At 41.5% G+C, this 12915-nt stretch overlaps 1 protein-coding gene across 8 annotated transcripts in view; it reads left to right on the top strand.

Annotated features, from left to right (window-relative positions):
• LOC128433629 (trinucleotide repeat-containing gene 6C protein) overlaps positions 1–12189 on the top strand; it is a 52778-nt gene extending 40589 nt beyond the window's left edge. For all 8 annotated transcript variants that reach the window (XM_053417798.1, XM_053417800.1, XM_053417797.1 and 5 more), the window contains 10 exons: positions 176–295; positions 530–613; positions 1093–1372; positions 1724–1882; positions 2460–2651; positions 2983–3132; positions 3387–3602; positions 4699–4772; positions 5186–5325; positions 5976–12189. In XM_053417798.1, coding sequence (XP_053273773.1) covers positions 176–295; positions 530–613; positions 1093–1372; positions 1724–1882; positions 2460–2651; positions 2983–3132; positions 3387–3602; positions 4699–4772; positions 5186–5325; positions 5976–6318 — 1758 coding nt within the window. In that variant the 3' untranslated portion in view covers positions 6319–12189. The remainder of the gene's footprint in view (positions 1–175; positions 296–529; positions 614–1092; positions 1373–1723; positions 1883–2459; positions 2652–2982; positions 3133–3386; positions 3603–4698; positions 4773–5185; positions 5326–5975) is intronic.
• The last annotated feature ends 726 nt before the right edge of the window (positions 12190–12915 follow it).

Below are 12915 nucleotides of genomic sequence, written 5' to 3'. Positions count from 1 at the left end.
GATGCTTAAAACCCCATCTGCAGATCCTGTCTCTTCCCTTTTCCTCTCTGCAGACATATAGTGGTGACTAGTTTTACCTTGCCCGAAGTTACTTTTGTGGTTGGAGTTGCTGTGATTTGCCATGACTAACATGTCTTCTCCTGTTCCTTCCTCCCCATTCTTCCCTTCCCTCCAGGTCCAAGCACAGCTCTTGCAGTTTGCAGCAAAAAACATAGGTCTGAACCCTGCACTTTTAACCTCACCAATAAACCCTCAACAAATGACCCTGTTGTACCAACTTCAGCAACTGCAAATGGTGAGTCAACATTCCCACTGGGTATGTTATGTCATGTACTCAGAGATGTGTTGTGGTCTTTAAAGGAGGTTCAGGAAAGGAATTAAAACCAAGCACATAATATTTGAAAGTCGAGCTAAATGGATTTAAAAGAACATAAGATTAATCCGATAGATTTGTTCTGTTTTATTTGTCACTCTATTCACGTGTGTCTATTTTAATTAATATATTGTATTTTCGGTTCCCTTCATTCAGGCATACCAGCGTTTACAAATCCAGCAGCAGATGATGCAGGCGCAGCGCAATGTTTCCGGGCCCATTAGACAACAAGAGCAGCAAGTGAGTCAACAGAGCACCATGCAGCGTATGATCGTAGAAGTCATGCATTTTGTGTGTGTCAACATGTGAGAACAGACAAAAACATGGTACAACATCATATTTCTCAACAAATATTGTGAGTTTCACATTCTGAGAAAACTAATTGCGTGGTAACTTTTTTCAACATTAGGCAACCACCTGTTTGTTCTCTTTTTCAGTGTCCTACTTTTAAGATGAGTCCTGATAGAAGTGCTTGTTTCTCCCTTCATATTTCTCTGCTTTGCCTTTTTAATAATTCTACTTTCCACTTCATCTCTCCTTGCTCTTTGCCTTTCTTAATTTCTCTAAAACCTTTTCATCCTTTGTTTTTTCTTCATTATTATTCCGCCAGCTTGCATTTGTCTCTTTAAAATTTGAATTATGTTCTGCTTTCCTGTCCCTCATTGCCAAACATTTCCTTCCTTAATACACAGTTGTGACAATCTCTCTTTCCTCCCCAGGTTGCACGTACAATCACCAACATGCAGCAGCAGATCCAGCAGCACCAGCGTCAGCTGTACCAGGCGCTGCTGATGAAGCAGCAGCAACTTCCCTCTCATTCCTCCTCCTCTTCCTCCTCCTCTGGTCTGCATCACCCTGGTGGCCCCACTGGAGGCCATGGCTCCGGCAAATCAAGCCTGGACCCCTTCACAGGCTCACACCAGGCTCCGGGCCTCGTTGACACAATGCACACCAAAGAGCCGCCGTCTTCGCCCAACGCCTACAGCTCCTACTCCCTTTGTAAGTCTAGGATAGGGGAAGCAACAGGTTGAAAATAGTCTTCTGGTGGTCACTTCTGCTGAATAAATGTGAATTTGAAGAAATATGGATTGCTTGTTGAGGGTTTTCCTTTTGAAACCCTTGAGTTTGCAACTCTGTCATGCATACATCTGTACTCATAACATACAGTGTGCCCAGCCACAAGTCATACATAAATTATGTGAACAATTTATTGTTGTGTCGAACAAACAACGGAAAACTGTATAGCAATGTTTTTGTGAAAATTGCTGATTCACAATTTCTTTCATCTTGTGAAAATCTTACATTTTATGAATGAAGTAAAAAGACAGTTTTGTGTGTGTGTGCCCGCAGCTGGACTGAATCCAAACATGAATGTAAACTGCATGGAGGTCGGGGGTCTGTCCCTGAAGGAGCCCCCTCAGCCCCAATCCCGCCTGTCCCAGTGGACACACTCCAACTCCATGGACTCTGGCAACTCCTCAAACATGGAGCACAACCTCAATAAGCACGGTATGTTGCAGAAAAACAAAGACAGGCATGAACACAAAAATTAAACATGGTTTAATATGAACATCTTTCATGACTATTGACGTTAATTCAAAATGTGATAAACTATTTACCATGCCATATTAAAAAATTTGAACTCATTATACAGATTTCATGCAGTCCCCAGCACATTTATAGTATTGTAAGGTGCTTATGATTATATAATCTATAAAATACAATTTCCAGACAAAATGCAATTTTATAAATGTCTTGAAAGGAGCAAATTACTCTGACATATTGACTCCTACACTTTCCATTTCAACATTTAAGTCACCATCTCTTCTATAATATTCAGCCACTAATCGTCTTCATTGTCATATTTCCATGTATGGCCTTAAAAGGCACCAGAGCATCATCTTACTATAGAAATCACACACGTGGCTTCTAACTCTCAGTTTTCTTGAGTTTATGAATTTTTCATTTAAGAGTCTTGCATAACAATCTGTGAAACCTGTGAAAAACATGAACTATTTTTTGTCTTTGTAAAATTATATTAACTTAAACTGAATACAACTAAGTCTGTTATTTGTTTTTGTTCTAGGTGCCATATCTGCTGCCTCCAATCTGGGCCCCCCTGGGAAGCCCCCCCATCTAGACGACTCCTACAGCCCTTACAATCTTATGTCCGGCTCTGACTCCCCCACCAGCCCCCTGGTACCCCATGACAGTTGGGGCCAGGGCAAGAGCCCCAATGAAAAGATCACAAACGGAACCAACATTAACTGGCCCCCAGGTGAGAAGATAAAATAAAAAGATACTCTACATATTTAGGAGTCAAATAGGTTTACAGTCACTGCTACTTTCTTCTCAGCCTTCGTTCTTTTCCTGTATTAGTCAGTTCTTCCAACAGTTGTAGAATTATTTGTGATTGTCAAGCTGTAATCAACATTGAACACTCGAAGTGGAATTTACAAGCAAAGAAATTATCATTTTGATTCAAGCAGTGGCTTAGAGGCTTGTTTAGGATTGTGTGAAACTACAAAGAAGTCATGTGATGGTAGTCTTTTGACCCTAAAATATTGTTTTTCTTTTTTTTTTTAAACATCTTTAATTTTTGCCCTTAGAGTTCTGCCCAGGTGTCCCATGGAAGGGCCTTCAGAACATCGACCCTGAAAATGACCCCAACATGACTCCCGGCAGCGTCCCCAGCGGTCCCACCATCAACACCAACATCCATGATGTCAACCGATACCTGCTGCGGGACCGGAATGGAGGTATGAATGACAAGAAAACTATTCATGACATTAATACATTTTGACTCATCACAGGTCTGGGGTAGTTTAAGTACACTGCAATAAATATTTTTTACTGTTTATATCTGGGACTTTTGAACCCTATCCATCAAGTAGTGACAATTTTTTCCAAACCTACATATATATGCAATTACATCTTAGTTCTAGCTCTACATATTCATCTGTAACTTTGTCCTCTGACCTGTCTGTCCTCCATCCTCTCTCTCTGTGTGAAGGTAAACTCTCTGACATGAAGTCCACCTGGTCCCAAGGGCCCATCTCACAGAGCCAAGGCTCACTGTCCCATGAGCTGTGGAAAGTCCCCCAGGGGCCACGCAGCTCTGTAGCTCCTTCCAGACCCCCACCAGGCCTCACCAGCAGCAAGTCCTCCTCTACCTGGGGCGGCAACTCGCTGGGCCTGGCCCAAGGCTGGAGCAGCTCTTACACCTCCGGTCAGCACTTTGTTATTTTTCTATCTTAGAAACATCTAGTTGAACTGACTGGACACTGTTTCAGTTACAAACTCTTTCACCATTCCTTCAGATTTTTAACCTGCAATTTAAAGCATAATATCCATAAATTGTATCAAAGTCTCAGGTTTCATTTTGAGGTGTGTCTCTTTATATAGACAAACCTTTTCTAGAATGTTGATTATCGTAACATTAGAAGTCCATAAACGTATGAAGAAACAACTATTTAGTGAGTCAAATTTTTGCTAAATTGCTAAATTGAAGTTCTTTATTGTTACTGTAATGGAAAATAATACCATTATACTATACTTTATATTATCTCTGATCATGTATACCCTTGCTGCTTGTGCAACTGCCAAGATGAGCTTTGGTGAATGTTTTTCTTAGTCATTCCCTCTGCAGAATGCTCTTTGCATGGTGTGAAAAAGTTAAGATTTTCAGCAAATTCTTTCATATAAGGCAGATTCCACCAAAGTAAAAGCACTACAGTCTTGTTTTGATGCTCTTTACTCTCAGCAAACATTGATATAACTGTTGATGCGTAGGTGTGGTGTAGTTCACAGCTGCGAATGTGCAACACCGCACTCGCTCTGTCAGTGTTTGCTGAACACACCCTGCTAAACTGGCATCTTGAGGTTTACCGGCTCTGCGAAAAGCCACATTTTAAACATCATATGTGTGACCTTATTTTGACACGTATATTTGCAGGAGATGAGGACTTTGAGTAATGTAGATGGTAATTGTGTGTTCACTTAAATACGTAGGTAGAAGGTATCGTGGTTCCCTCTGATGTCAAACTCTCTGACCTCATGTGCAGAGGTCCACGCCCCCGCTAAGGAGAGCGTGGCAGTGGCTTATAAAGATCTAATACACATACTTAGATGGTAAATAACAAATTGTAATACATAAGTTTCCCTTAGAAATAGATTACATTATAAGGCCACTATCACATGAAATCAGCTTCTTGTCTCCATGCTTCTGAAAAGATGATTGTCCTTTAAAAATAACAGCTCACAGTGACACTCTTTGTTCTGTTTGCTTTACCTTCTATTGAAATGAGTCTTCATTTCTCTTACAGAGGGAACCACCTGGAGTACTGACAGCCCCACCAGGACAAGCAGCTGGCTGGTGCTGAGGAATCTCACTCCACAAGTATGTACTCTGTGATTCTAATTCTAATTTATCGATTGCGTGGTAAGCAGAATCGGCATGTGATTATGATGAATTCATGGATATATCTAGTCATGAATCAATGTCGTATATGAAAAAAAAAAGAACAATGATTCATCGATGATTCATCTGATTGCTGTTTGAAAGTGAAACAAACAAGATTTTCTGCTTGTATTGTTCCCTTGACTAAGTGGCTTGTGTTATTGATTTCTGAAGTAAAGAAAATACAAAAATGAAGTGACTGAAGTGAGATTAATAGAGGGTGGACAGTGATTAAGAGAAAATGAAGAGTGACTGAAAATCTAGTGTAAAATGTATGAATAAACTCTGTTGTTGGTACTACATTTTTTTTACATACATAATTTTTTCCTTTAATTTTTTCTCCTGTGCTCCAGATTGATGGTTCAACTCTGCGGACCCTTTGCATGCAGCACGGCCCCCTGATCACATTCCACCTCAACCTGACCCAGGGAAACGCTGTGGTACGCTACAGCTCCAAGGATGAGGCTGCCAAGGCCCAGAAGTCTCTGCACATGTAAGACACAGCAAATTCTCTCTCACCAGCCACACTGGGTTTAGTGAGGCTGAAATGAAATGTTTTTTGCACTTCCTTTGCTTTTCACAACCCCTTTCTTTTTATATTAAAGCGATTTGAGCTTTAACAGAGGAAACCCATAGTTCCTTCTTTCTTGTTGGTGGCAGAGTACAACTTTTTGGAGAAGCACACAATTTTGTATTTGAGCAGTCACGAGGAAAGTAGGTGGGGAGTCACACTGTAGTCAGCTGTATTGTAAGATTACAGCGATTTTTGTAGTCATGCAAGTGAAATACTAGAGGTGACCAGTCCAAAGGACTCTGTGCTTTATAATTGTCTAAGATTTGTCCCCTAATTTTGTTTTCATGAGGGTTTGCACTGGTTGCTATGGAAACAAAATACAAGATGTGTGACCTACTTTGACTCATTACCAGCTGCACGCAAATGTGGTCACAGCTGTGCAAGAAAAAGCATAATGGCAAAATCAAGCCCTAAATGAGCACTACAGTTTGTTTAAAAAAAGTGTCAGGTGTATCCTGGCCCATTTTTAAACAAAGATGACATTGCCAAACATGAAATATTAGTAGTTCCTTATTTCTGTTTTGCTTTTCACCGTTAGACTTATTGTTTCCTCTTTTGTCCCATGTAAGGTGCGTGCTTGGAAACACCACTATCCTTGCGGAGTTTGCCGGCGAGGAGGAGGTGAACCGCTTCTTTGCACAAGGTCAGTCACTAGTGGCAAACACCACTAGCTGGCAGGCCAACCCGGGAACCAATCAAAACCGAATGGGCGGAGCGCCGCAGTCCCACTCCATTGGCCAGTGGAGCAGCGGTGGCAGCAAGAACAGCGGCAACGACCTGCTGTGGGGCGGAGTGCCTCACTACTCCAGCCTTTGGGGACCGCCGAGCGGAGAGGACGCCCGCGTGATCGGGAGCCCTACCTCCATCAACACCCTGCTGCCTGGAGATCTACTGAGTGGGGAGTCCATGTAGGATGATGCCACGATACACTAACCGACCGACCACCGTGTCATGTAAGCCAATCGGTGGTTGGTGAGGTGGCAAAAAATACAACACAAACAAAAAGATTTAAGTGAACAGGAGCAAAACCCAAGCAAATCATGTGGCGATAATCAGTATCAATTTGAACTGTTTTGAACTGTGAATTGTGATTCAGAAGGAAGGGGGGTCCATACCACAGACTGCAGACTCCACTCCTTCTGTTTTACTTTTATCCTTCTTTTTTTATTTCTTTAATTTTTTTATGGAAAAGCGGCAAGTTGTTTTCCTTTTGGTATTTTTGAAATGCGTCATATAAAACAAACTGAAACAAGACACAACACAAAGAAACCTTAAAAGTATTTTTAGTTTTTCCATAAGTATACATGACATTCTGTGCGAAGTGTTTTTAGGAGAAGCAATCAAAGCTGCCATCTGAGACTTTCCTTTTCCCTCCAAAAAAAGAAAACGAATCATCGCAAAATAAGACTTAAAACGACCATTCCCAGCATGTCCATGGCCAATGATGCGGTTCGAAGACCTTTACTAGTTATGTCAACGTTGTTTTCTCAGCACTAATATTAGCCTTAAGTGCTCTCTGGCCCAGGTCCCATGTTTGTTTTGTAACTGAAGAAATAGCTGAAATCTTGCACAGTTTCACCTCTGAGCCAGCAAGTGGTACAGGACACAATTGGTGACCAACTCTGTCACTGGGCAGTTAGAAGGCCTGGCCATGTGACTGGCCCTGCCAATCATCAGCTTAATGATTTTAATTTGCCTTCTCAAAGGAATTGCTCAGCTATTTAATGTTCTTTTTTTTATTAGGTTTAGACCCGAGCGCATTTTTGATATCTGTCCCAACATATAAGCTGAGAGAAGATTATTCGTCAACCTTGTCTCTGTTTTCATACATGACCTGTGTATGTCCGGTGGTGCCCAATCACTGATGTCTGCGAGCCCAGATCCTTCTGGTCACCTTCGACTGGGAACTCACTGGTTCTTTGTTGAATTTTCAATTATCCAGTTTGTTATGAAGCCCAGTGGTCTGAATGATCAGCAAGTTTTTTTGGGGGAAAAATATACAATTTCATGACAGTTCATTGTGCAATATACATGATAGACTTTTCTTCCGTCCATACTCGATGTCCACCGGAGCTGGTTTCTCTTATATTTTTCTTTTCTTTTTTTGATTGTTGCTGATTGCAGCAAAAGACTTTGGAACTCAAAAAGAAATTAACACCGTACCCCCTTTTCACAACTTGGATTCCCTCCAGGCTGCCAATCCCCCTGATACTGTTGGGTAAACTCTGCAAAGAGGAAGAAGCTACTTTTGAACTGTGCATACAGCCAACTGTACTGAAGAGTGAAACTGGGTACACACATGCATTCTTCCTCTCTGCGTGCCACAGCCACACCCAACAGAGACTGAATCTACAGTGGGATTGGATGGTTCTGGGTATCTGGCACAATACCAAATAAGAGGGGTTTCTCCTAATGCAGTAAACCTACGAGTGTTCCTTGCGTTTGGTACTGTGTAAACAGAAGAGACTAAGACTTTTATAAATTCAAAGGGTTTTATCATAGCACTTATGAAGAGCAAATCGCTTCAACTGCAATCCAATAAATCAAAAAAAGGAGCAGCAAAAACATAGGAAAAAAAAAAAAAAAAACTGCTCTTTTATGTACTGTATCAACTTCTTGGAAATGTGTCTGGCGATGTTCCTCTGGTAGCAGGATGAAGGGAAACAGAACTGAAATGTACCATTGGACTTTTGGCGGGGGGGAAACTGCAGTCTACGATTCCCCCCCCCCCCCCCTTTGAACTTTATCAAAGTGAATATCACTGTCACTCCAAATGTTTTCGCCTTGTTCTGCTTGGAGGCACAAGACATGCAACGTCAGCTTTCTCTCGACGCCTGCTGGCCCGTCAAGCCGGTCAGTCGGTGGATGAGTCCGAGTGGGGTGGGGAGGTGGAGTGTCCACTGAGTGCCTCTATGTTGTGGTCCTCTGGGTGTCAAGCGGCAGCCCCACTTCCTCCCGGGCTCCACTTGACCATCCCTCAGTCTGGCAAGAAAGCGGCTCCTCCGAGGCTCGGCCAATCACGGCTCTCTGCCACACAAACACGGGCAGCATCTCAAACGGGGGCCCGCCACTCAACCCTGCGGTCGTCCTGCCCTCCCCCCTCATCTCTCAGTTCTTTGACACAAAGATCACTTTAGCTGGAAGATGTAATAGTCATATTTCTGGAATTTTTGCCAGTGTACTCTTCTTTTTTTTTGTTGAAAAAAAAAAGAATGATTTGACTTTGTTTCCAATGTGTTCAATTGTTACTTTTTGTCTAAATGCAGTGGTCTACAATATACTGGCTGCTGACTAGCCCTTCACTGTTCATATGCAGAAACACTTTGGTCAGAGGTGCCTCTGTATGTTCATCCTGTGTATTGAATGCAAAACGAGGATCAATACTACAGACCGTAATTGATTGTCTATTAATTTTTTTTTTTTTAATGATCATGCTTTTATGTTGGACAGTATTCTGTAGTACTTCCAGGTAGTACCTTGAGATGTGTAAAAAAAAAAAAAATAAGAAAAAGAAAAAAAAGGGGTGTGGGTGTTTGTCGCTCCAAGCTGCTCCGCCTGTCCGCAGGCTGTCCCCCCTTACCCTTTGCCTAGCTGCTACGCTATAACCTCCTCACCTCCACCACCTCAACCAGACCCAGTAGCCCCCCCCCCTGACCAGGCACCGACAGGCCCTCGTATCTGTTTCTATGCAAAAGACTAGAGGCTGGGGCCCTTTACAGCACGCCAAACCCGACTCTGGAATGAGCTTGGCAAACCCTGACACTTGTCCCCGGTGGGCTCCTGTAAGCACTTTGGCATCGCCACCGTTTCTGTAAAGTCAGGCAAAGCCACCAGAACACTGTCGTATACTTAAAGTCCGAACACTTTTATCAAAAGGTCGAACTTTCTCTCTGCGCTGACGACACTTCTGTCCAGCTTGATCTCAGGGTTGGGGAGTTGATGATTCCAAGCACGAGATGCAGCTCTCCGTATCTGTCCTTTCTACTGTGAGAGCGAAGTCTTAGATTTAAAGGCCATCGGCGCAACAATCTGTACAGACCTCATGCCTCGAACTTAATCCTGATTGGAGGAGAAAAGGCTTGTATTCAATCCTTTTATCGAAAGGTGGCCTACAGCTGCTGTTTGGAGGCCTATTATTGCATGTACAAGATGCCAATGTAACGTGCCAATATAAATTTGCTGTGTCATACCGTGTCTTTGTAAACAGCACTTCTGTTCCCTACTCGGAGGAGCTTTGATAACCTTTGCGGAGGGTGCAGCGGGGGACAGGAGGGAACAAACAAATGGGCGGCAGCATCACACCCTGAAATGACTGAGATTTTTTTTTTTTTATGCTTTTGTGGGGAGCGCCCCATGCTAAGGAGAGAGTCTACTCAGTTGGAGGTTCCAGTTTGCTACAGTGCACAGTTGCTGATGGGTAATCCCGGGTACATATTTTTTTAAAACCAAAAATGAAATCGCATTTTAACGTCATTTTTATGAAGTTTGACATAAAAATCTTAAAAATGCTAAAAAATCTAAATGAAAAAAAAAATAGGATCTATAATATGTTAAAGCTCTGCACTTATAGCTGAAACGTCTCCGGCCATCAGCTTCTACTACCACCATCTAAAAGGGGTAGACTAGTGGCCGGGGTGCCTTTTTTGTGGATGCTGTATTTATCTTGTTTTTATGTTTGTGTCCTGCTCAAAGCGGGGCCCGCTGAACTGTACATTTCCACAGACCCAGATGGCTTGGGCCCACTGCATCAGCCTCAACTCCGCTCACTCTGCATCAGCAAGAGGGGAGGAGGCACATTTCAAGAGGTACAAAGTCTTAAAAAATCATTTAAAGAAAAAAATGTTTGAAAATTAAAAAAATAACAAGAAAACGGGAAAAGGCTACCTTTCAGGACTTGCAGTCCTGCAGCACACAAGCAAAAATCACTATTGCCTGTTTCTGTAACTGCCTTGATCCAAGCTCAGACAGACCCAATAGCCGAGGACCTCCCAGCATCCTGTACTAACTGGAGAACCCTGACAGTGAAGGGGGTTTCCCATGCTGCACCAGCATCGAGAGGGTCTCCTCTCTACAGCTCTGTTCTAGATAACAGTATATAATGTATGTATACACTACATATATGTATATGTATATACTGTGAGTGTGGTGTGTAGTATCACCTCTTCTGACTTCTTGGATCGTAACCTCTGAAACTTTTCGTTTTTGTTTGAAAAGGTCTCGGTTTGATACACCTGAAAATGAGCAATATGTATTTTCCCCGCAAATAAGTGACACAAAGGAACGAATTAGGGTCGGGTGTAAACAGATACTTGATTAATTGAAAGCTGCGTCGTTGTTCTACGGAGTTGGATATGCACGTTCTGGTTTTGATGACATATTACAGTACTTTGAAGTGCTCGTACTGTATATATGTGTTTGTTAGTTAGGCCAACCGGAATCCCCTGGTTTGATGCATATTTTACCCAGTTGATGAGAGAAAAAAAAAATCACAAACATATCAAAACAAAAAATCAAACACAAATACTTGAATCATGGAGCGCCAATAACGTAATGTGAAGTCAGTAATTCTTTATATTTTTTTGTTCTCTCCGTCTGACAGGTACACTTAGGGGCTTTTTAGAGAATATCAAAAATGTATTGCATTAAGTTACGAATACAGAATCTCTGAAAAAAAAAATGCAAAAGTCATCTTAGATGTGTGCTTGAAAGTCCGATGTTTGTATGAATGTGTGCGCACAAGACCGTGCGCACAGGGCACAGGGCCTGCTGTTATGTTCCACTCAGTATGTTATATTTTGTCTGTTTTTATCTTTTCATTTGTGTCGTTACTTTGTCAAAAACTATTCTGATAGACGTTATCTTCTAACGTTGCACTGAGTGTCTTCTACCCCTCACTCAGCTAATCGTAGGTAAACGAGTCTAAGTACGGAGGGGAGATGGTGACAATTCACGTGTACATGTTTACTCAAGGACTTAATGGATTTTTTTTTATTCTATCTGTAAAAAGTTTATCTACCTTATAGTGGCTTTTATTGTGGAATAATCCAGTACAAGGGTTATCATTGAGTATTGCACCATTTTGTTCCAGTTATACAATAAAAATAAGAAAAAAATAAGAAATAGAAAAAAAAAAGAAAAAAACTTAAAAAATGGGGAAAAAACAAAGAACTGTTGCCATAGATAGCTGTAGAAGGACTAGTAATCCCTGTGTTAACTTCATGTGCAAATGGAAAAGGGATAAAAGTGTGGGAGGTGAGTTTGTTACAAGACTCATTTCAGAGGTGCCTATCTTTTCTGTTCTCGTTTTTTGCAAAAGCCACTCGTCGTTTACAAGCATTTCATGTGTCTGAAGTTCAAGGAAATAGAAATTTATAAACAGGAATGTTGTGTGAAAAACAAATGAAAAAAGAAAAAGGACAAATTTCATCTACCATCAAATATGGACATGAAAAAAACCTTGCAAAATGAAGATTTATGCTACTTTTCAGAACTCTGGGATTGATCAGTGTTGTGTCATACTTCAGATTTTGATTTCTCTTTTTTTTTTCGATGTGGACAGACTATCTCTGTGTGTTGAGTTGTGATTTTATGTTTCCTGTAAGCGACGCCGTTTGCTTACGATCTTGCACACTCATTAAAAAAGATGTGGATTTTGTCTCAGGAAGGCCAGGGTTCCAGATCCCAACTCCCATCATTTCTATGTTTAATGTTTGTATGAAAAAACAACAAAAAAAAAAAACAAGCAACTGAAAACAATTCAACTCCAAGCAAAGCACTGAAGGGTTAGCAGAATATAGAGAAGCATTGTTTCTTTATAACAACAACAAAAAGATGTTCGTAGCAAGTTACATATTTACCAAATAAGACTGAGAATCAACTTTGAAAAAAGTGGAGTGCTTTACATGTGAAATCTAAGTAGAAATTGCTTTACATTTAAACAACTATCAATGTTTTGATTGTCAAAAAGACAGAAGATGCATTTGTATGTTTTGATGCTGTACTTTTACTTTTCCATCTTGTAGTTCAGGAGCATCGTGCAAGAAGTATTTCTTTCTTTCTCGAATCACCTCTCCTCTCTGTGGACACGTCTGCCGCTGTGACAGGTCTCCAGCAGTGGAGAGGTTGAAAGTGGAGGAATGAAGCTTTTCGTTTAGTTTTTTAAAGGATCATGATCTATGCACAAGTGGGAGGGAAGAGTCCAGACCCCTGCAACTGTGACGCAGGCGTTTGTCGACTCAGGCTCTGGGGTTCAGGGTTTGATGTTAAGGTTGTTCTTTCTTTTTCTCTCTTGCTCAGAGTTCCTTCCCCTTCCTCCTTTTATCATCGCCATCATCTAATGTTTTTAGCAAAACTTTACATTGCGTCATCATGCTGTGTAATCCTTAACCAATGAGCGCTTATCCTTCTGCTAAAGCACTGTGGGTTGTACTTAAAACAAAGCCCATGACTTTTAAAGGCTGTTTTTTAAGGGGCGGAGGGAGGGAGGGAGGGAGGGAGGGAATTGGGGTG

Source organism: Pleuronectes platessa, chromosome 3 (genome assembly GCF_947347685.1).
Source record: "Pleuronectes platessa chromosome 3, fPlePla1.1, whole genome shotgun sequence".
Taxonomy (NCBI): domain Eukaryota; kingdom Metazoa; phylum Chordata; class Actinopteri; order Pleuronectiformes; family Pleuronectidae; genus Pleuronectes; species Pleuronectes platessa.
Note: the sequence above shows the minus strand (reverse complement) of the source record. Positions and strands in the feature narration are given on the sequence as shown.